Here is a 22,214-nt window from a genome sequence, read left to right as displayed (position 1 = left end):
CCGCTAGCCGCCACTAGCTAGCTGACCATTGCTGCTAGCCACCACCTCTAGCTGCTGCTCGCTAGCTAACTAGCTGGCCGCTGCCCCTAGCCGCTGCCGCTAGCTAGCCCACAGTGCCACACTTACCTCTTCCGCACCACGACAAAGTAATTACTTACCTATTGACAACCACTGACAAGGAAAGGTATTGCATGATTACCGACCATCGGACAGCACAGACATCGGAATTTGTGCGTTCGCAGATTCATTTTCCAAAAACATTTTGACATCAATTAGGTGAAAGTGGATGGTTCTTCGGCACAGTGGTTGGAAAACACTGCTATAAACTTACCAAGTTAAGCATCTCCAGTTAGCTCTGAGCCAAACTTGGATATTGATCCAAACTAGAGGAAACTTGTCTTCACTAGCTTACCATCGCTAACTAGCTAACGCGCTCGGCGAGCTCCGTCACTAATAAAAGCGACTAATCCATTTTATTTTCAAGCCACTGTTGTTTTTATAAAGGTTTTGTCAAATAAAGCTCCAAAGTTACAAATCTACAGAAAGTGATTATCTTTCATTTTGCAAAATGAGTCACATTCTTTTCAAAGAACAGCAAGATTTTGACCATAAAAGAAAAGTGCAATGATTGTGAAAATATTCAGTCACTCTTGAGATTCATCTCCAAAGGCACAAAATTCAAGTCGATGAATCGAGAAACGATTATCTGAGCCGGTCGACGATCGCCGCCGTTAACCGGGATCTTTTTCCATGCTGTCGTCGGTGATAAACGTCCAGTTGCGCGGCGTCCGACCGAGGAATGTTCATTTCGATGCCGTCCTCCCGCCTCGAATGGATTGAACGTCTATTGCCGTCATTGGCAGACAGTTAAAAATCAGCATTTGTTGCTCATCTTTCAGTGCCATCGACAGCGCTAGATGTCAGAGTTCGGTATAGTAGCTGAAAATTTGACTCAAGTAAGAGTAGCATTAAAATGTACTCAAGTACAAGTATTCGTTGAAAAGAATACTCGTCATGAGTAACATTGTGAGTCACTGCTTACTATGTCTGATTTAAAGAAAAAAGATGGTATTTTTTTTTCTCAGCACAACTTCATGTATGTGAACTGTATTATACCATACTATATTTCATGACCATATTATGCAACCAATTGGTCATCAAAATAGTTGTCGATTAATTTGCTAATTAAATCGATTTTTGCACCTCTAATTGACACATTTGTGCCTATAACCGTAGCGCTACCAAGCTTCTCTGGCAAGATCAAAGCTACAAACCTCTCAATCATCGTTAAATTTAAGTACCAAACAAGCTGCAATGGACAGTTTGGCTTCAATGCTAAGCATTAGGAAGGGTGTGGCGCTGTATGAGCATGAAGCAGAAAAACATTTTTAAAAAAAATTAAAAACCCTATGTTTTTTTACCCGATCGCAATTTCCGATCAAGTGATCGGATCGGGACATCCCTAGTAACGATACAGTCACATGACCACGCACAAGCTTGCATTTGGTTTCAGTCCTAGGGTCACGCCAGCGTGTTCAATTACATGGCATCTTTAAATTGCTATCAAAATAAAATTTTGACAAAGTCAACATTACTTGGATTTCAAACTCTCCCATTTTTTATTTGGCCATGGAAAACCGGAGATATGATCGTTTTAAATCTTGTATTTAGTTCGGGTCAAAATTAACTGGTTTTCAAGTTTGGTTATACAAAATTAAAAAAAAAATTTAAAAATCAATGGTACTTTTTACATATCGAAACTTGAAAACTTTAGTCTTGACCCAAAAACAATGAACTGCAAAAGTTGAATTGTTTTTACTGAGATTTTGTTTCGTATTTCGTATTTTATATTTTTTCTTTTTCTGGATCTGTGTTTTTCAACCTTTTTTCATGAAAAAAAAACCCCAAGGTCCTCCACGATTAAAAAAAGTAAAAATTAATGTCAATTATATTAACAATAGCTAGCCACTAGCTGCCGGCCGACATTAGCAGCCGCTAGCCTGACGCTGCTAGCCGGCTGCCGCCGTTAGCTGCCAGTAGCTAGTGGGCCACTGCCTCTTGCTAGCTGATCGCCGTCACTGCTAGCTAGCTGGCTGCCGCCAGCTGCCACTAGCTAGTTGGCCACTGCCACTAGCGAGCTGGTTATCGATGCTAGTCGTCACAGCTAGCTAGCTGGCTCCCGCTAGCTGCCACAAGCTAGTGGGCCACTGCTGCTAGCTAGCTGGTCATTGATGCTAGCCGTCACCGCTAGCTAGCTGGCTCCCGCTAGCTGCCACAAGCTAGTGGGCCACTGCTGCTAGTTAGCTGGCAGCCGCTGCTTACTAGCTAGCCACTGCTGCTAGCTAGCTGATTGCCGACCCTAGCCGTCACCGCTAGTGGGCCACTGCTGATAGCTAGCTGGTCATCGATGCTAACTGTCACCGCTAGCTAGCTGGTCGCTGCCGCTAGCTAGATGGCAGGCGCTGCTAACTAGCTAGCTGGCTGCCGCTAGCTAGCAGATCGCCGACCCTAGCCGTCACCGCTAGCTAGCTAGCTAGCCACTGCCACTAGCTAGCTTATGACAGATGTCATGAAGTGTCATCCAGCAAATGATGTCACTTATAAATGAATGGAAAAGATGCGGACTGGACATAAATAGAGTTAGTGACATCTTTTAAAGTATGACACTTCATGACATCCGTCATAAGATTTCATTCACGCTCATAACAATGTCATGTCATAATTATAATGGTCTTATGACAGTCTTATGAACACATAAAGTGTTATCAAAAAATACCAGCCATCGTAAGCAGTTACTCACAAAGTTACTCATAACTTGAGTATTCTTTTAAACGAACACTTTTTTTTTTTGTTTTTTTAAACCTTTGATAACTACCTGAGTAATCTTATTTTGAAGCAACACTACTCTTACACGAGTCCAATTTTTGTACATGCTACCGACCTCTGATTGCCTTCAACGGCAGGAAATGAGTTAAGGACACTTGAAAGACACGCGTTGGTCAGAAGGACACTTAAAAAGGCACTCACGTATTGATTAAAGCTGATCAATAATGTTGGAAGTCAATCACCCCCAACATGCACGCACACACACAGGTCAAAGTGATTAAAGCTGAACTGCGCTTGACAATCAGTCGTCACGAGTTTCCCATCCCACCCCCAAACTGATTGTTGGCGCCTTGGACCATTGGGCTCGTCCAGTTTCTCCGTCGCGAGAGATTTGTTCGAAGAACAGTATGCAAAAGGTTTCCAGCGATGACAGCAGTTGGAATGAAATCGAAAGGCGTTCGATGTGCTAGTACGGAGAACCTAAAGGGACATCGACAGAAATAAAATAAATTTAGACAATCTGGGGCGCATCAGAAGCTAGCTCGTAAACATTAGCATTATATAGCTTTTAAGGTTTCGGACTTTTGCTATGCAAGTTAGCCAATTGTTGAAAACATTAGCATTATATAGCATTTAAATTAGCAGACTTTTACAATGCAGATTTTCCAATTGCAACAATGCTAATGTTTACCAGATAGTTTCCATTGCACACCAAAAACCATCTGGTAAACATTAGCATTATATAGCATTTAAGATAGCGGACTTTTACTGTGCAAGTTAGCCAATTCTTGGAAACATTAGCATTATACGGCATTAAGCTATCGGACTTTTGCAAAGAAAATCAGCCAATTGTTTTAAAATTAGCATATAGCATTTAAGTTAGCGGACGTTTGCTATGCAAGTTAGCCAATTACAACAATGCAACTATTGGCTAACTTGCATAGCAAACGTCCGCTAGCTTAAATGCTGTATAATGCTAATTTTTACAACAATTGGCTTACTTGAACGCGTAGTAGAAACTATCTGGTAAACATTAACAATACATAGCATTTAAGCTAGCAGACTTTTGCTATGAAGGTTAGCCAAATGCAACAATACAACAAGTGGCTAACTTGCATAGCAAAAGTATCTATGCAAGTTAGGCACTTGTTGTAAACATTAGCATTGTATAGCATTTAAGCTAGTATCTATGCAAGTTAGGCACTTGTTGTAAACATTAGCATTGTATAGCATTTAAGCTAGTGGACTTTTGCTATGCAAGTTGTGGACTTTTGCTATGCAAGTTAGCCAATTGCAACATTAAAACAATTGTTTATTGTTAAAACAATTGTCCACTAGCAAGCAATAAATCCACTAGCTTAAATGCGATATAATTCTAATGTTTACAACAAGTGCCTAACTTGCATAGTAACAGTCCGAGAGCATTAAATAACATTTAAGATAATGTTTACAACAATTGGCTAACTTGAACGTGTACTAGAAACTATCTGGTAAACATTAGCATTATATAGCATTTAAGATATCGGACGTTTGCTATGCAAGTTAGCCAATTGCAACAATGCAACTATTGGCTAACTTGCACAGCAAAAGTCCAATAGCTTAAATGCTATATAATGCTAATGTTTACCACGATTGGCTAACTTGAACCCGTACTAGAAACTATCCGGTGAACATAGCATCTAAGCTATCAGACTTTTGCTATGCAAGTAGGCCAATTGTTGAAAACATTAGCATTATATAGCATTTAAGCTATTGGACGTTTGCTGTGCAAGTTAACCAATTGCAACAATTGGCTGCTATGCTAATGTTTACAACATTTGGCTAACTTGCATAGCAAAAGTCCGATAGCTTAAATGCTACATAATGCTAATGTTTACAACAATTGGCTAACTTGAACGTGTACTAGAAACTATCCGGTAAACATTAACTTTATATAACATTTAAGCTATTGGACTTTTGCTATGCATGTTAGCCAATTATGGTTGAACGCGGTCTAGAAACTATCTGGTAAACATTAGCATTATATAGCATTTATGCAATAGGATTTCTGCTATGCAAGTTAGCCAACTGCTGTAAAAACTAGCATTATATAGCATTTGAGCAAGCAGACTTGCTATGCAAGTTAGCTTAAATGCTATATAATTCCAATATTTACAAAAATTGGCTATCAGACTTTTGCTATGCAAGTTAGCCAAAAATGCAACAATTAGCTGACTTGCATTGCAAAAGTCCGATAGCTTAAATGCTATATAATGCTAATGTTTACCAGATAGTTTCTAGACCGCGTTCAACAACAATTGGCTAACTTGCATAGCAAAAGTCCAATAGCTTAAATGTTATATGATGCTAATGTTCACCACATTGTTTGTGGTGCGCACCACATTGCTTAAATTTATTTAATTTATGTCGATGTCCCTTTAGGGGCTCTGTACGCTTGAATCGCCACGGATTGAGTCCTTTCCGATGACGACGGACGATTAGGGCCACAAGAAAGAAAAAAAAAAAAAATAGGGCGAGGAGAATGAAGTCATCATATTACGAGATTGAAGTCATACTTGGTAATATTACCGGATTAAAATTGTAATATTTTGAGATTTAAGTCATAATCAGTGGCGGAACAAATGTGAACAGGGCACAGGGCCCAGGGGCGATGAGTCAAAACGGGCACCCCCCCTAAGCTCCGCCCCAGGACATAATATGATGTGAAAAAAAGTAGTATTACGAGATTTGTTATGAGATATGATATGTTTAGGTCATAACATTAAGAGAAAAACAAAAGTCGTATTCCTACGTGACTATGTATTATGAAAAAAGTAATATTATGACGATAAAGTCGTCCACTTCGATCTCGTAATAGGACCATTTTTTTCTGGAAGCCTATTTTATGTGGCCCTAATACTCCGTCATTGTTTCCTAAGGATGCGTTCAAACCGGACGCGCTTTTTCTTTGCCGCGCGACGGGTTTTCCATTCAAAGTCAATGTTGAAGTGCGATTAGCTCGAGCCTGGGAATCGAGCCTTCTCAGGGTTTCCCGATGTCCACCGTGATCTTGGTGTAGAGCGCCAGAGCTTCCTTGGAAACCAGCTTGTAGGACAGAGAGCGGATGCCGTCCTTGTTCATGGTCTCCCGAGTGTGAGCGATGCGGTTGAACCTGCCGCCGAAACAACTCACGGGTCAAAGGACCGGAAACATCCACGTATGCTAAGCTAGCGAGAGACATGGGTACCTCTGAGGGTTGGGTTCGTTCTGCTTGTCCCTCTCGTGCCGAATCATCCGGCATTTTCCCACTTCGCCGCTGGGCCTGGAGATAGACATTCCTTTGGACGCCAGCCTGCACGAACGAACACACGATCAGACGAGGGCCTCTGGTTGTTATCGGGAGAAAGTTTGACTTGACTTGCTGCAATTTCACAGGCTAGCGATAGCTTTTCGAGTCGTGGCATTTTTTTTGCCTGGAGGCAAAACTGATTTTGCCATGGGGCATTTTTTTTGCCATGTGGCAAAATTGATTTTGCCATTGGGCATTTTTTTTGCTATGTGGCAAAATTGATTTTGCCACGTGGCATTTTTTTTGCTATGTGGCAAAATTGATTTTGCCACGTGGCATTTTTTTTGCCATGTGGCAAAACTGATTTTGCCACGGGGCATTTTTTTTGCCATGTGGCAAAACTGATTTTGCCACGGGCATTTTTTGCCATGTGGCAAAATGGATTTTGCCATGTGGCATTTTTTGCCATGGGGCATTTTTTTGATCTGTTGCAAAATGGATTTTGCCATGTGGCATTTTTTGCCATGGGGCATTTTTTTGCCATGTGGCAAAATTGATTTTGCCACGGAGCATTTTTTGCCATGTGGCAAAATGGATTTTGCCATGGGGCATTTTTTTTGCCATGTGGCAAAAATGGATTTTGCCATGTGGCAAAATGGATTTTGCCATGGGGCATTTTTTTTTGCCATGTGGCAAAATTGCCATGTGGCAAAAATGGATTTTGCCATGTGGCAAAATGGATTTTGCCATGGGGCATTTTTTTTGCCATGTGGCAAAATTGCCATGCAGCATTTTTTTTGCCATGTGGCAAAACGGATTTTGCCATGTGGCATTTTTTTGCCATGTGGCAAAATGGATTTTGCCATGGAGCATTTTTTTGCCATGTGGCAAAATTGATTTTGCCACGTGGCATTTTTTTGCCATGTGGCAAAATGGATTTTGCCATGGGGCATTTTTTTTGCCATGCGGCAAAACTGAATTTTGCCATGTGGCATTTTTTTTGCCATGTGGGAAAACGGATTTTGCCATGCAGCATTTTTTTATTATGTGCATAGCCGTCAATGGCATAGCCTGACTTGGTTGCCAGTTGAATGTCAATACGCTCTAATTTAAAGTGTATGGTCAAAAAAAATCACAGCCACACATGTTTTTTGCCATTTAAAATTATAGGAAAATTTGGACGTGCATAGCCGTCAATGGCATAGCCTGACTCGGGTTTCCGTCGAATGTCAATGCGCTGTGATGTAAAGTGTATGGTCAAAAAATCACAGCCACATGTTTTTCTGCCATTTAAAATTAATGGTAAATTTGGACATGCATGGCCTGCAAAACTGCCATAAAACCCCCCAAAAAATGATACAAACCAAAGTCAATTTTGCCACATGGCAAAATCAATTTTGCCACATGGCACAAAAATGCCCCACGGCAAAAAAAATGCCACAATTGCCACATGGCAAAATCAATTTTGCCACATGGCACAAAAATCCATTTTGGCACATGGTAAAAAAAAAGCCACATGCCAAAATCAATTTTGCCACATGGCACAAAAATGCCACATGGCAAAAAAATGCCACAAGGCAAATACCACTTTTGGTTCTCACTGTCTATCAAATAATGAGCAACTCTAGTTCTAACTGAGTTTTTAAAAGAGTTGGAATTAGGTTTGCGCCACGAGGAAGGACGGAAAGAAGGAAAGGACCAACAAGCGCGAGGCTAGCTTACCTGTTGAAGATGTCGTCATCCTCGCCGCCCCATCCCCAATAATTGTTGGGGAAGCCGTTGATCCTCAGGTACTGTTCCTTGCTCATGGATGATACGCCGCCAAAGTACTGATTGTAAGGCAACCTGTGCACGCGCAGTTAGTTTAGTGTTAAATTTACGCAATCCAGCAGAACCTGGGTTTGGGTAATGGTAAAGAAACCAGTACATGGTGGGAAAGTTTCTTCCAACGCCATTGATGGCGTTAGACGTCTCGCGTCGTCAATGGCGATTAATGAGTTCGAGAAAAAAAAAACAAGAGAGTTGGCGGCGGCAATTCTGACCTGAAGCCAAACTTGTCCATGCTAACGGAGAGGTGTCTCGGCTGGCTGAAGCACTTGTAGATGTTGCGATCGTCCATGGGGATCAAGTCCACGTCGCTGAATACGAAACACTCGTAGTCGTAATCCTTCAGCGCCTCGGCGTAGCCCACGTTCAAGAGTTTGGCCCGGTTGAAGGTCTCGTCTCCGTCCTGTCGACACGCGCACGTTCTTGGTCACTCACGAATAGCCCACTTTTCTGCCACCTGCTGGCCGTTAAACCATCTGGAGTCGCGGCCAGTTGAGCGATGCATTTCCACCCAGAGTCGAGCCTTCAACTTACACAAGTGGTGCTATTTGTTTGCTCCAAAATCTACTTTTCAAGGAGACAACCTCCCGTGATCTTCCTTAACAGTGTTAACGGTCAGTCAAGGATTGGCGATAACTAAAAAAATTTTCAGCCGATTGCCGATTTTGTAAGCCGATATTTTTTTTTAAAAGCACTTAGATTATGAACAGCAATTTTTAAAATATTGCTTCAACAGCTTCAAATTTACAATGATGACCTGAGACTTGAATAATTCTGTCAATTGCTAGCAAACCAAAGAACGCAGGACTTTTTATGATTACTCAGTAAGACAAAATATTTTCAAATAATTAAACCCGTCAGGATGAGCTGTAAACAAGTGAGAGTTAAAGATGATGCTCGCCATGGTAAAGCTAATGCTACAAGTTACATGTAGAATGTAAGGATCATTCAGTAAACACCTTAAAAGGCTAAAGCAACAGCTAGCCGGTGCTAGCCAGATGGTCACAGCCGCTAGCCGCCGGCGCTAGCTGCCACCGCTAGCCATCTGGCAACCGCCGCTTGCCATCTGGCCGCCGCCGCTAGCCCCCACTAGCTAGCTGGCCGTCACGATGTAAACAAGTGAAAGTTGAAAATGATGCTCGCTATGCTAAAGCTAATGCCACAAGTTACATTTAGAATGTAAGGATTAATCAGTAAACACCTTAAAAGGCTTAAGCAACAGCTAGCTGCTGGTGCTAGCCAGATGTTCACAGCAACTAGGCAGCTGGCTGCCACTCCTAGCCGTCACTAGCCATTGGCAAACGCCGCTAGCTGCCGCTGCTAGCCAGCTAGCCACCACCGGTAGCCACGGCTAACCAGCTGGCCGCCGCCACTGGCCGCCACTAGCTAGCTGGCCTGGCCGTCACGATATATACAAGTGAGAGTTGAACATGATGCTCGCCATGCTAAAGCTAATGCTACAAATTACATTAAGAGTGTAAGCATCACTCAGTAAACATCTTAAAAGGCTAAAGCAACAGCTAGTAGCTGGCAACCGCCGCCGTTAGCCAGCCGGCCGCCGCCAGCAGTCGCCACTAGGTAGCTGGCCGCCGGCGCTAGGCGCTAACCAGCCGGCTGCCGGCGCTAGACACTAACCAGCCGGCCGCCGCCGCTAGCCGCTAACCAGCCGGCCGCCGCAGCTAGCCGCCACTAGCTAGCTGGCCGGTGTGGCCAGGTGGTTAGCGGCGGAAGCGCCGCTAGCCCCCATTAGCTAGCTGGCCATCACAATGTAAACAAGTGAGAGTTGAAGGTTTGCTCGCCATGCTAAAGCTAATGCTACAAATTACATTAACAGTGTAAGCATCACTCAGTAAACACCTTAAAAGGCTAAAGCAACAGCCAGCTGCCGGCGCTAGCCAGACTGCAACAGCCACTAGCCGCTAGCCAGCCGGCCGCCGCCCACCGCTAGCCAGCCGGCAGCCGCCGCTAGCCACCACTAGCTAGCTGGCCGATGTGGCCAGCTGGTTAGCTAGCTAGCTGGCCATCACAATGTAAACAAGTGAGAGTTGAAGATGATGCTCGCCATGCTAAAGCTAATGCTACAAATTACATTAACAGTGTAAGCATCACTCAGTAAACACCTTAAAAGGCTAAAGCAATAGCCAGCTGCCGGTGCTAGCCAGACTGCCACAGCCACTAGCCGCTGGTGCAAGCTAGCTGGCTGCCGCCACTAGCTAGCTGGCCGCTGACATTTCAAAGCTTTTTTAAAGATTAACTAAACTAATGTATTGCTTAAAATAGTCTGTGAAGCTTATTTTTAGCTAGCTATTTTTCTTATTTCAGAAACGTAGCACTGGCTGATCATTTGCTCTGAAAACATAGGAAATTTAACTAATTTTAAGGAGGTGTGTTTTTGTAGTGTAGGCTGAACTTCCGTGATATTTTGATTAGTTGCTACGGGCCGTAGTTTGGACACCCCTGGTCTAAAGTATGCTGTTTGAATGCAAGCATTTAAGAGAAAGGGAGAGGAGGAAAGAAAAAAAGTGGCAAAACGGAACAAAACAGGCGGCAGACGCGAACTTTTAACAATGTGCTTGTCTGATTTTCGCACATTCAATAACACACACGAAAGAGCATTGTCGACGAACTATTTGTGTCACCTGGGAGGGCATTTGGAGAACAATGTTTTGCATGCAATGTGATACACCGCCGACGGTTCGCATGCAAAGAGGGTGTGTCCGTATACCGCCGATCTCATTCAAGGTCTCGCTTTGTTTTATTCTCCCTCTTCTTATCGGGGAATTCCTGTTGATTTTGGTGACTGAAAAGGAAGCCACTCCAGAATTTTACAGTTACAGCCCTAAGTGGCACCTTTTTAAAATGATGTATCGATTCTTGACGGGAGCATACAGTGGTATGAAAACGTATCTGAACCTTTTGGAATTTTTCACATTTCTGCATGAAATTACCATCTAATGTGATCTGATCTTTGTCAAAATCACACAGATAAAAAAAACAGTGTCTGCTTTAACTAAAACCATCCAAACATTTATAGGTTTTCATATTTTAATGAGGATAGCATGCGAACAATGACAGAAGGGGGGAAAACAAGTAAGTGAATCCTCTGTCTAAGGAGGCTTAAAGAGCAATTGAAAACAATTTTTACCAAACAATTTAAGTCAGGTGTGTGCCCAATCACTAATGAGTGGTTTAAAGCTGCCCTGCCCACTATAAAGCACACACCTGGTAAGAATGAGAAGCATTGTCTGATGTGCATCATGGCTCGGTCGTACGAGCTGTCTGAAGACCTGCGATCAAGGATTGTTGATTTCTATAAAGCTGGAAAGGACACAAAACCATCTATAAACGTCTAGATGTTCATCAATCGACAACAATGACCAAAAAAAGATGACGCTGAATACTCTGAGAGGTAAAAAAGAACCCTATAGTGTCAGCTAAAGACTTTGAGAAATCATTGGCACAGTCCAATATATCTGTGCACACATCAACTATATGTAAAACTATGGCAAAGAATGGTGTTCATGGGAGGACTCCACGGAGGAAGCCATTTCTGTCTAAAAAAACATTGTTGGTCGTTTAATGTTCGCAAAAAGGCACTTGGCCACGCCACGGACGTTTTGGCAAAATATTTTGTGGACTGATAAAACCAAAGTTGAATTGTTTGGGAGTAAGACACAACGTCGTCTGTGGAGGAAAAATGGAACGGCTCACCAACATCAACACCTCATCCCCACTGTGAAGCATGGTGGAGAAGGCATCATGATTTGGGGCTGTTTTGCTTCCTCAGGGCCTGGACAACTTGCAATCATTAATGGAAGAATGAATTCATAAGTTTTGCAGAAAAACCTGAGGCCGTCTGTTTGACAGTTGAAGCTAAAAAGAAGATGGATGCTGCAACAAGACAATGATCCAAAACGCAGAAGTAAATCAACTTCAGAATGGTTTCAGGAGAACAAAATACACGTTCTGGAGTAGCCAAGTTAAAGTCCAGACTTCAACCCCATTGAGATGCTGTGGCATGACCTAAAGACAATGACTCATCCCAGGAATCTGACTGAACTACAGTTTTGTAGAGAAGAATGGGCCAAGATTAGTCCTGATCGATGTGCCAGACTGATTTGCAGCTACATGAAGCGTTTGGCTGTAGTTACTGCTGCCAAAGGGGGGGACACAAAATATTAAATGTGATGGTTCACTTGCTATTTTTCCCCTTCTGTCATTGTTTGCATACTATCCTGATTAAAATATGAAAACCTATAAATGTTTGGGTGGTTTTAGTTAAAGCAGACACTGTTTTTTCATCTGTGTGATTTTGACAAAGATCAGATCACATTTGATGGTGATTTTATGCAGAAATGCGAGAAATTCCAAAGGGTTTGGATATTTTTTAATACCACTGTATCACTATTTCAATATTTTGTCACACGCCTAATCCTCATCGTTGACAAAACTAACTATGCCGAGAAGCTCGATCGACGGGGAGAAAATTGGCCATTCGGGTACGTACCTGGTTGATCACGTAGACGCCGTAGTCCAGCTGTTGCCGCTGCAGGATAGGGTGCAGGTAGTAGAGCCAGTACTTGAGGTGCTGTTCTCGATTGCGGAACGGGATGATCAGGGCCACCTTCTGCAGGGCTTCGCAGTCGGAGGGCTTGTAGCGACCGCCGGGCCGGATGTGCGGGTTCTCCTGCGCCACCCGCTCCAAGCTCACCGGAATGTTGAACTCCACCCGTAGGGGACCCACTGGCAAAGACGAACGACGAAAAACTCATTCCAAGTCATGGCAGAAGAGATAGAAACTCCACACAGGAAAGCCGGAGCCGGAATTTCACCCATGGTCACAGAACTGTGAGGTGGACATGCTAACCACTGTCTCACAGTGCCGCCTTCAAAATGTGAATTATTTTTAACATAACATAGAAAAATGCTTGTCTTGACTAAATGCTTCATTGAGTGAGTCCACTCAAATTCACTCACGCTTTGACGCTCACACTATTGAGAACAGCCTCTCACTTACACAATGAATGAGTTGGCACAACACACTTCAAACTGGGCTCCTAGTTTAACGATGATTTACACATTTGCGCCTTTGATCGTAGAGCTTTCGAGGCTTCTTATGAGATTCCCATGAGCAACAGGTTGTTTGACTAGTAGATGGTAGGTTAGTTCTCATTTTTGTTGAACTGTACATCCACAAATCTGAATAAGTACTGACTAGCGTTAGTGAATATTAACAGTCAACCTCCCTGACTACTTCCATCCTCAAAACTATGCATTTTTGCTGTACCAATATTTAGAAAAATGAAAGTCCCGTACGTGAACTTTGATTAGGTTACAGTTCTCATGTTTGTGCAACCATAAATCCAAAATTTTGAGTAAATTCTGCCCAGGCTTGGTAAATATTACTAGTGGACTTCTCTGACTACTCACAAACTCAAAACTAAGCATTTTTTGCTGTACCAATATTTAGAAATCTTGAATTAAAAGTCATACATGTCAACTTTGATTAGGTTACAGTTCATGTTTGTGCAACTGTAAATCCACAAATCTGAATAAGTACTGGTTACCATATGGGAATATTAGTAGTGGACCTCTCTGACTCCTCAGAAACTCAAAACTATGCATTTTTGCTGAACCAATATTTAGAGAATTTGAATTTAAAGTCCTGCATGTGAACTTTGATTAGGTTACAGTTCTCATGTTTGTGCAACTGTAAATCCACAAATCTGAATAAGTACTGGTTAGCCTATGTGAATATTAGTAGTGGACCTCTCTGACTACTCACAAACTCAAAACTATGCATTTTTGCTGTACCAATATTTAGAAATTTTGAATTAAAAGTCCCGTATATGAACTTTGATTAGGTTACAGTTCTCATGTTTGTGCAACTGTAAATCCACAAATCTGAATAAGTACTGGTTAGCATATGGGAATATTAGTAGTGGACCTCTCTGACTACTCACAAACTCAAAACTATGCATTTTTACTGTACCAATATTTAGAAATTTTGAATTAAAAGTCATACATGTGAACTTTGATTAGGTTACAGTTCTCATGTTTGTGCAACTGTAAATCCACAAATCTGAATAAGTACTGGTTACCATATGTGAATATTAGTAGTGGACCTCTCTGACTACTCACAAACTCAAAACTATGCATTTTAGCTTTACCACTTGACTATTTAGAAAATTTGAATTAAAAGTCCTACATGTGAACTTAGTTTAGGTTACAGTTGTCATGTTTGTGCAACTGTAAATCCACAAATCTGAATAAATACAGACTAAGGTTGGTTAAAATTAGTAGCAGACCTCTCTGACCACTCAGAAACTCAAAACTATGCATTTTTGCTGAACCAATATTTATAAAATTTGAATTAAAAGTCCTGCATGTGAACTTTGATTAGGTTTCAGTTCTCATGTTTGTGCAGCTGTAAATCCATAAATCTGAATAGTACTGGTTAACGTTGACAAATATTAGTACTGGACCTTTCTGACTACTCACAAACTCAAAACTATGCATTTTTGCTGTACCAATATTTAGAAATTTTGAATTAAAATTCCTCCATGTGAACTTTGATTAGGTTACAGTCCTCATGTTTGTGCAACTGTAAATCCAAAATTCTGAATAAATTCTGACCAAAGTTGGTAAATAGTAGTGGACCTCTCTGACCACCCACAAACTCAAAACTATGCATTTGTGGTGTACCAATATTTTTAAAAAAATGCATTAAAAGTCCCATATATGAACTTTGATTAGGTTACAGTTCTCATGTTTGTGCAACTGTAAATCCAAAATTCTGAGTAAATTCTGTCCAATATTTGTAAATATTACTAGGGTACCACTCTGACTACTCAAAAACTCAAAAATTTGCATTTTGCCTGAACCAATATTTAGAAAAATTAATTAAAAGTCCCGTATGTAAACGTTGATTAAGTTACAGTTCTCATGTTTGTGCAACTGTAAATCCACAAATCTGAATAAGTACTGGTTAGCATATGTGAATATTAGTGGTTGACCTCTCTGACTACTCACAAACTCAAAACTATGCCTTTTTGCTATACCAATATTAAGAAAAATAAATTAAAAGTCCTGCATGTGAACTTTGATTAAGTGACAGTTCTCATGTTTTTGCAACTGTAAATCCACACATCTGAATAGATTCTGGCCAAGGTTGGTAAATATTAGTAGTGGACCTCTCTGGCTACTCACAAACTCAAAACTATGCATTTTGGCTGTACCACTTGACTATTTAGAAAATTTGACTTAAAACTCCTATATGTGAATTTAGATTAGGTTACAGTTCTCATGTTTGTGCAACTGTAAATCCACAAATCTCAATAAGTACTGGCTAAGGTTGGTGAAAATTAGTAGTGGACCTCTCTGACTACTCACAGACTCAAAACTATGCATTTTTGCTGAATCAATATTTAGAAAAATGAATTAAAAGTTTTTGATGTGAACTTTGATTAGGTTACAGTTCTCATGTTTGCGCAACCGTAAATCCAAAATTTTGCGTAAATTCTAGCCAATGTTGGTAAATATGACTAGTGGACCTCAATTTGCAATTACACATAGCAAAACAAATAAATTTGAAATAAAAAAATCGTAATAATAATTCCTGTAATAATGTAACAAATCGGGTTCTAATGTGGCGGACGTTTTTTGCTGTACCTGAACGTATCGCGAAGCTGACCTGTCAGAGACAAAGCTGTGAGCTTGAGAGTTTCACTTTCACTTTCAATGAGCAGTTTCTGGAGCAGTGTTTTTCAACTTTTTTTGAGTCACGGCACATTTTTACATAGGAAAAAATCTTGCGGCACACCACAAACCAAAAATGTTCCATAATTACTTTCTGTACAATATATTTATTTATAAAATAGTTTCTCAATATTTATAAAGTGGGGCAAATAAGTATTTAGTCAACCACCAATTGTGCAAGTTCTCCTACTTGAAAAGATTACAGAGAGGCCTGTAATTGTCAACAACCTCAACCACAAAAGACAGAATGTGGAAAAAAACCAACAGAAAATTACATTGTTTGATTTTGAAAGAATTTATTTCCAAACTAGAGTGGAAAATAAGTATTTGGTCACCTACAAACAAGCAAGATTTCTGGCTGTCAAAGAGGTCTAACGTGGTCTAACGAGGCTCCACTCGTTACCTGTATTAATGGCACCTGTTTTAACTCATTATCGGTATAAAAGACACCTGTCCACAACCTCAGTCAGTCACACTCCAAACTCCACTATGGCCAAGACCAAAGAGCTGTCGAAGGACACCAGAGACAAAATTATAGACCTGCACCAGGCTGGAATCTGCAATAGGTAAAATGCTTGGTGTAAAGAAATCAACAGCAATTATTAGAAAATGGAAGACATACAAGAGCACCCATAATCTCCCTCGATCTGGGGCTCCATGCAAGATCTCACCCCGTGGCGTCAAAATGATAACAAGAACGGTGAGCAAAAATCCCAGAACCACACGGGGGGACATAGTGAATGACCTACAGAAAGCTGGGACCACAGTAACAAAGGCTACTATCAGTAACACAATGCGCCGACAGGGACTTAAATCCTGCACTGCCAGACGTGTCCCCCTGCTGAAGAAAGCACACGTCCAGGCCCGTCTACGGTTCTCTAGAGAGCATTTGGATGATCCAGAAGAGGACTGGAAGAATGTGTTATGGTTAGATGAAACCAAAATAGAATTTTTTTTGGTAGAAATTAGGGCTGTCAAAATGATCGCTTTAACGGGCGGTAATTTTTTTAAAAAATTAATCACGTTAAAATATTTGACGCAATGGCGTACCGCACGCAGGCTATTTTTAGACCGTGACGTCGCATCGTAAAGCGGAAGTAAAGCCGAAGTGGGACATTATAGACCCGCCCTCGGTAATCTTTCAAAAACCAACATGCCGATCACGCATTGCTTTTTTGGAACTTGTAGAAACGACTCTAGACATTACGACCATGAAGGATGTTTTCTTCATACGTTCCCGGAAACCAAAAACTCGGGAGGAAAAAATGTGAAGACCGAATCAACTTGCGCGGACTTTAACACCAGCTCGGCGAATCCATTCACGTTTCATATGCAGTAAACATTATGTTGGGTTGGCATGGTCTTTCAGAGGACAATGAGGTAAGCCATTTTTATATTTTTAACTTATTTTTTTTAGCGGAACGTTGTGCCGTACTGCTTCTGTCTGACAATGAATGACCTGAAAAGAATTATAATGGTATCTGACTGCCACTGTTACCGTTTCTGTTATATATATATATATATATATATATATAAAAAAACAACTTTAGTAAGGGGGGAGTGTAAATAAATTATAGGATTAAGATGTGTTATCAATGAAAAAATAAAAGTGTTCGTTGGCTGTCACTGAGTAGCATTTGCGATCGCTACACAAAGCTAACTAAATTACCCCCAAGAACGGTAAGAGACGTAGGACAACCAGAGGATATGTAAGAAAGACAGGGCTGATAGTAAAGGATAGCTTGTTGAAACGGGAGAATGTCATTGTCAGTCGCGTCGATAAAAAAGCTAAAGCTATGCTTAGGTCGGCTCGTTTTTTTCGTCTTTTTCAGCCTTCGACACTAAAGCCATCTCTTTAACTGAATATTTTTATGTTCTTCCACATCTATGCCAGTCAATTTGGCACCAGGCACATCATTTTCGGAGAGAATTGGTAGGTTTAGCGCTGTAAACGTCTCCTTCGTACACGAGTTCCATTCATTTCCTATTAGGGACAAACGATGGCTTGTCCTCGGTTAGCAACGGTAGCTAATGTCATGAATATTAATGAGCGGAAGTGACGTGTTGCTTGCGGTACGCCATTAACGCACATGCCCTGCTCAAACAGATTAAAATGACAACACAGCGCAATGCCAACTTATTACTTGTGAGTTTTTTGGAGTTTTGTCGCCCTCTGCTGGCGCTTGGGTGCGACTGATTTTATGGCCTTAAGCACCCATAAACATTGTGTAATTATTGACATCAACAATGGCGGGCTACTAGTTTATTTTTTGATTGAAAATTTGACAAATTTTATTAAAACGAAAACATTAAGAGGGGTTTAATATAAAATTTTTATAACTTGTACTAACATTTATCTTTAAGAACTAGTCTTTCTATCCATGGATCGCTTTAACAGAATGTTAATAATGTTAATGCCATCTTGTTGATTTATTGTTATAATAAACAAATACAGTACTTATGTACTGTATGTTGAATGTATATATCCATCTTGTGTCTTATCCTTCCATTCCAACAAGAATTTACAGAAAAATATGGCATATTTTATAGATGGTTTGAATTGCGATTAATTACGATTAATTCATTTTTAAGCTGTAATTAACTTGTTTAAAAAATTTAATCATTTGGCAGCCCTAGTAGAAACACAGGTTCTCGTGTTTGGAGGAGGAAGAATACTGAATTGCATCCGAAGAACACCATACCCACTGTGAAGCATGGGGGTGGAAACATCATGCTTTGGGGCAGTTTTTCTGCAAAGGGACCAGGATGACTGATCTGTGTAAAGTAAAGAATGAATGGGGCCACGTATCGAGAGATTTTGAGTGAATATCTCCTTCCTTCAGCGAGGGCATTGAAGATGAGACGTGGCTGGGTCTTTCAGCATGACAATGATCCCAAACACACAGCCGGGGCAACAAAGGAGTGGCTTCGTAAGAAGCATTTCAAGGTCCTGGAGTGGCCTAGCCAGTCTCCAGATCTCAACCCCATAGAAAAGGGAGTTGAAAGTCCGTGTTGCCCAATGACAGCCCCAAAACATCACTGCTCTAGAAGAGATCTGCATGGAGGAATGGGCCAAAATACCAGCAACGGTGTGTGAAAAGCTTGTGAAGAGTTACAGAAAACGTTTGGCCTCCGTTATTGCCAACAAAGGGTACATAACAAAGTATTGAGATGAACTTTTGGTATTGACCAAATACTTATTTTCCACTCTAATTTGGAAATAAATTCTTTAAAAATCAAACAATGTGATTTTCTGCCCCCCCCCCCAACATTCTGTCTCTCAAGGCTGAAGTTTGCCCATGTTGACAATTACAGGCCTAATTTTTTGAGATGGGGATTTTTTTTTTTTCTTGACTTTTTTGCCAAAATCACCAAAAATAAAGGCTTGAATTACTTTAGTTGTAAGGAATCTAAAATATATGAAAGTCTAATGTTTATCAGTACATTACAGAAAATAATGAACTTTTTCACAATATGCTAATCTTCAAGGCCGGCCCAGCCTATACGCTGACTATACAGCTGCTTAGGGCCCCTGACCACGAGGGGGCCCCCAATCTGGCAACCTCTTTTTATACATTTTTAATAGAGCATCGTGAATAATGTGGCGCACATTGCCATTTATCTATGCAAACATCAATTTTCTTGTCATTACAATCTGGCAACCTGGGCAGTGACGTTGAACCTGCTTTGCGATGATTGGTGCGCAAACTTGCTTGGAAAATAGATGCACGAATATGTCGAAGAGAATTTATCCTTCTGGAGCAGTGAAACAAAAAATCTGATTAATATACAAAATATGGAAGTAGGGGTTGGATTGCATGTATGGATTTCACAGTACACTGTGATGAAATGGTTTGCCAAAAATATGGGCCCCTTGGCATTATTTTGCTTAGGGCCCCCAAATGGCCTGGGCCGGCCCTGCTAATCTTTTTAAAAGGACCGTATGGCTAAGGTAGTTTCATTTTTTAAATTTTAGGTCGGTTCAATTTGAAGTTTTTGAAAATAGGCCTCCTAAGATTCGGGCCCCGTTTCCCATGTCATGTCAATAGGTTATGAACTTTATGAGCAAACTAGATAAAAACGTCAAATCAAGCAAAGCGGTATTAAATTCAAGAACAAGTTGCGCAAGAGCAAAATGAAAAAAATGTCTGACCCAGCAGAGGAGAAGTTTCAGGGCACTTCTTCCAGCTTTTGGGAGTTACTGGCGTCTCGGTACCGTTACCCAGATGCTCGGTGGCGTTGCCGTCTTTCCGGTTCTGCTGCTGCTGCTGGTTGCGGACGAAGGCGGAGCGGATGTCCAGAGAGCGGACGTAGTAGAAGAGCGTGACGGAGATGTGCAGGAAGCAGAGCACGACCACCAGCTTGCACAAGCGGTGCAGGAAGTTGAAGTTGAGCGACTGTGACGTCGCCGTCGCCATGCTGACGTTACCGTCCAAAACTTTCCTCTGCTAGAGTTTATCTCGGGCGGGCTCCATCCGAGCGACCGCTATCGAGCGCCGTCACCGTCGACGGCCGCTGGCTTTCTCGCGGCTACCTTTATTAGCCCCCACGACGGCCTCTTCCGTCCGCTCGCCCGCGGAGGTCGCACGCGTACTCAGGAAAAAAAGGGGGAAAACCCCGTCCGAACCGTCGGCGGAACTGTGCCACGCGGCCAAAACGACAACTCGCGACCTTACAAAGTGTCCCAAAAGTCAGCGAACTTTCTTCAACTTCCCACAAGTCAGACGACTGCACCCACCTTTGCGTTTCCGCTCCTCCCTTTCAAAATAAGAGAGAGTAAATGGTGGGCGGTTAAAATCGGGTTATTGAATTTTTGTTTTCTCTCAGTGCCACTGTTTTTCATCAGCTCATACACTGCTGGCCAAAAGTATTGGCACCCCTGCAATTCTGTCACATAATGCTCATAAGCGGATTTTAAGGGGGGTTTGGGGGGCAGCCCCCCCCCCCCCCACCGGTGGGTGTCCCCCTGGAAAAGTGTCATTGCGTGTAATTGACTTTCCTGTAGGCCTGTATATGAAAGTTGTTAAGCAATAAAACTGCAACAAAAATGAATGAAATGAACAGAAAAATAGAGCTGTCAAACAATTAAAAATTTTTAATCAAGTTAATTTCAGCTTAAAAATTAATTAATCGTGATTCAAACCATCTCTAAAATATGCCATATTTTTCTGTAAATTATCGTTGGAATTGAAAAACAAGACACAAGACGGATATATACATTCAACATACGGTACATAAGTACTGTATTAGTTTATTATAACTATAATTCAACAAGATGGCATTAACATTATTAACATTCTCTTAAAGCAATCCATGGATAGAAAGACTTGTAGTTCTTAAAAGATAAATGTAAGTACAAGTTATAGAAATTTTATATTAAAACCTCTCTTAATGTTTTCATTTTATTAAAATTTGTAAAATTTTCAATCAAAAAATAAACTACTAGCTCGCCATTGCTGATGTCAATAATTACACAATGCTCACTCATGGTGCTGAAAGCCATAAAATCAGTTGGACCCAAGCGCCAGCAGAGGGGGCCAAACACCAAAAAACAAGTCACAAGTGGACATTACACTCTGCTGTCGTTTTAATCTGTTTGAGCGGGGCATGTGCGTTAATTGCGTCAAATATTTTAATGTGATTAATTAAAAAAAAAAAAAAAATTACCGCCCGTTAACACGATCATTTTGACAGCCCTACAAAAAGCATTTTGTAATGGGTCAAAATTGTTTTTCGAACAGATAATGTGACCAGGAACTTAGACGGTCATTTGCTTTGCATATAATTTACAAATAAAATAAAATAAATAAAAAATAGGGGAGGGCAGTTTTATCTTTCAAATGATTTTTTTCTTTGATTGAAATGTTTTTTGTTTATTGAAGCAACTTTTTTGGGGGATTGAATGATTTAGACACAAATGTCCTACCCATAATATGGCCCAAACACCAAAAAGATTGCTTCAATCAAAGAAAACATTTTCAATGAAAAATCAAGTGTTCAAATGCAGATTTCTTAATCTCAAATATTTTTTCACATTCAGAAACTTTTTCTGTGATTGAAATTTTTATTTTTTTTTGATTGAAGTGATTTTTCTTTTTGAAAATAAATTTTTTGAAGCAACTTATTCTTTGATTGAATAATAAGGACAAAAATGTCCTAGCCAAAATTTGGCCCGAACACAAATTAACATTACTTCAATCAAAAAAGTAGCTTCAATTTTTGACTGGGGTAACTACATTGGCACGACACCGGCAGCCTGATTTGGATTTCCCCTCAAGAATGATGGGAAACAAAAACGCTCATTGTCAACCTATTATTATAAATATTCTGGTAAGTTAATTCTATTACTGGCACTGCGTTTCGGGGTCATCAACATGTTGTGCCCCCCCTACCCCAAAAGTCAAACTCTGCCTATGATAATGCTCGATTTCTCCCAGAAAATGATTGCCATTACAAATGCTTTGGTAGTAATATCGTCACTGATTTTGCTTGCAATGAAAAAACACAAAAGAGAATGGGGGGAAAAAAATCATCA

General features: G+C 40.9%; 1 protein-coding gene across 1 annotated transcript; it reads right to left on the bottom strand.

The window, feature by feature from the left end:
• Positions 1-452: 452 nt before the first annotated feature.
• On the bottom strand, positions 453-20,404 carry b4galt1l (DP-Gal:betaGlcNAc beta 1,4- galactosyltransferase, polypeptide 1, like). The gene is made up of 6 exons (XM_057851081.1): positions 19,833-20,404; positions 12,429-12,664; positions 8,137-8,324; positions 7,817-7,939; positions 6,053-6,157; positions 453-5,977 (listed from the first exon to the last, which is right to left on the bottom strand). The coding sequence occupies exons 1-6, from the start codon at positions 20,095-20,097 to the stop codon at positions 5,848-5,850; spliced, it is 1,047 nt and encodes a 348-aa protein (XP_057707064.1). The 5' UTR covers positions 20,098-20,404; the 3' UTR covers positions 453-5,847.
• Between the last annotated feature and the right edge of the window lie 1,810 nt (positions 20,405-22,214).

The sequence above is a fragment of the Corythoichthys intestinalis genome, chromosome 11, assembly GCF_030265065.1.
Source record: "Corythoichthys intestinalis isolate RoL2023-P3 chromosome 11, ASM3026506v1, whole genome shotgun sequence".
In the NCBI taxonomy this organism is placed as follows: domain Eukaryota; kingdom Metazoa; phylum Chordata; class Actinopteri; order Syngnathiformes; family Syngnathidae; genus Corythoichthys; species Corythoichthys intestinalis.
Note: the sequence above shows the minus strand (reverse complement) of the source record. Positions and strands in the feature narration are given on the sequence as shown.

Bases quoted from the DNA above. Each gene is read 5' to 3' on its own strand.
- b4galt1l (XM_057851081.1), bottom strand. From the start codon at position 20,097: ATGGCGACGGCGACGTCACAGTCGCTCAACTTCAACTTCCTGCACCGC. The intron at 7,940-8,136 runs GTCAGAATTGCC...GCGCGTGCACAG, and splicing joins ATGGACAAGTTTGGCTTCAG to GTTGCCTTACAATCAGTACT. The intron at 6,158-7,816 runs GTAAGCTAGCCT...TCGTTCGTGCAG, and splicing joins GATGACGACATCTTCAACAG to GCTGGCGTCCAAAGGAATGT.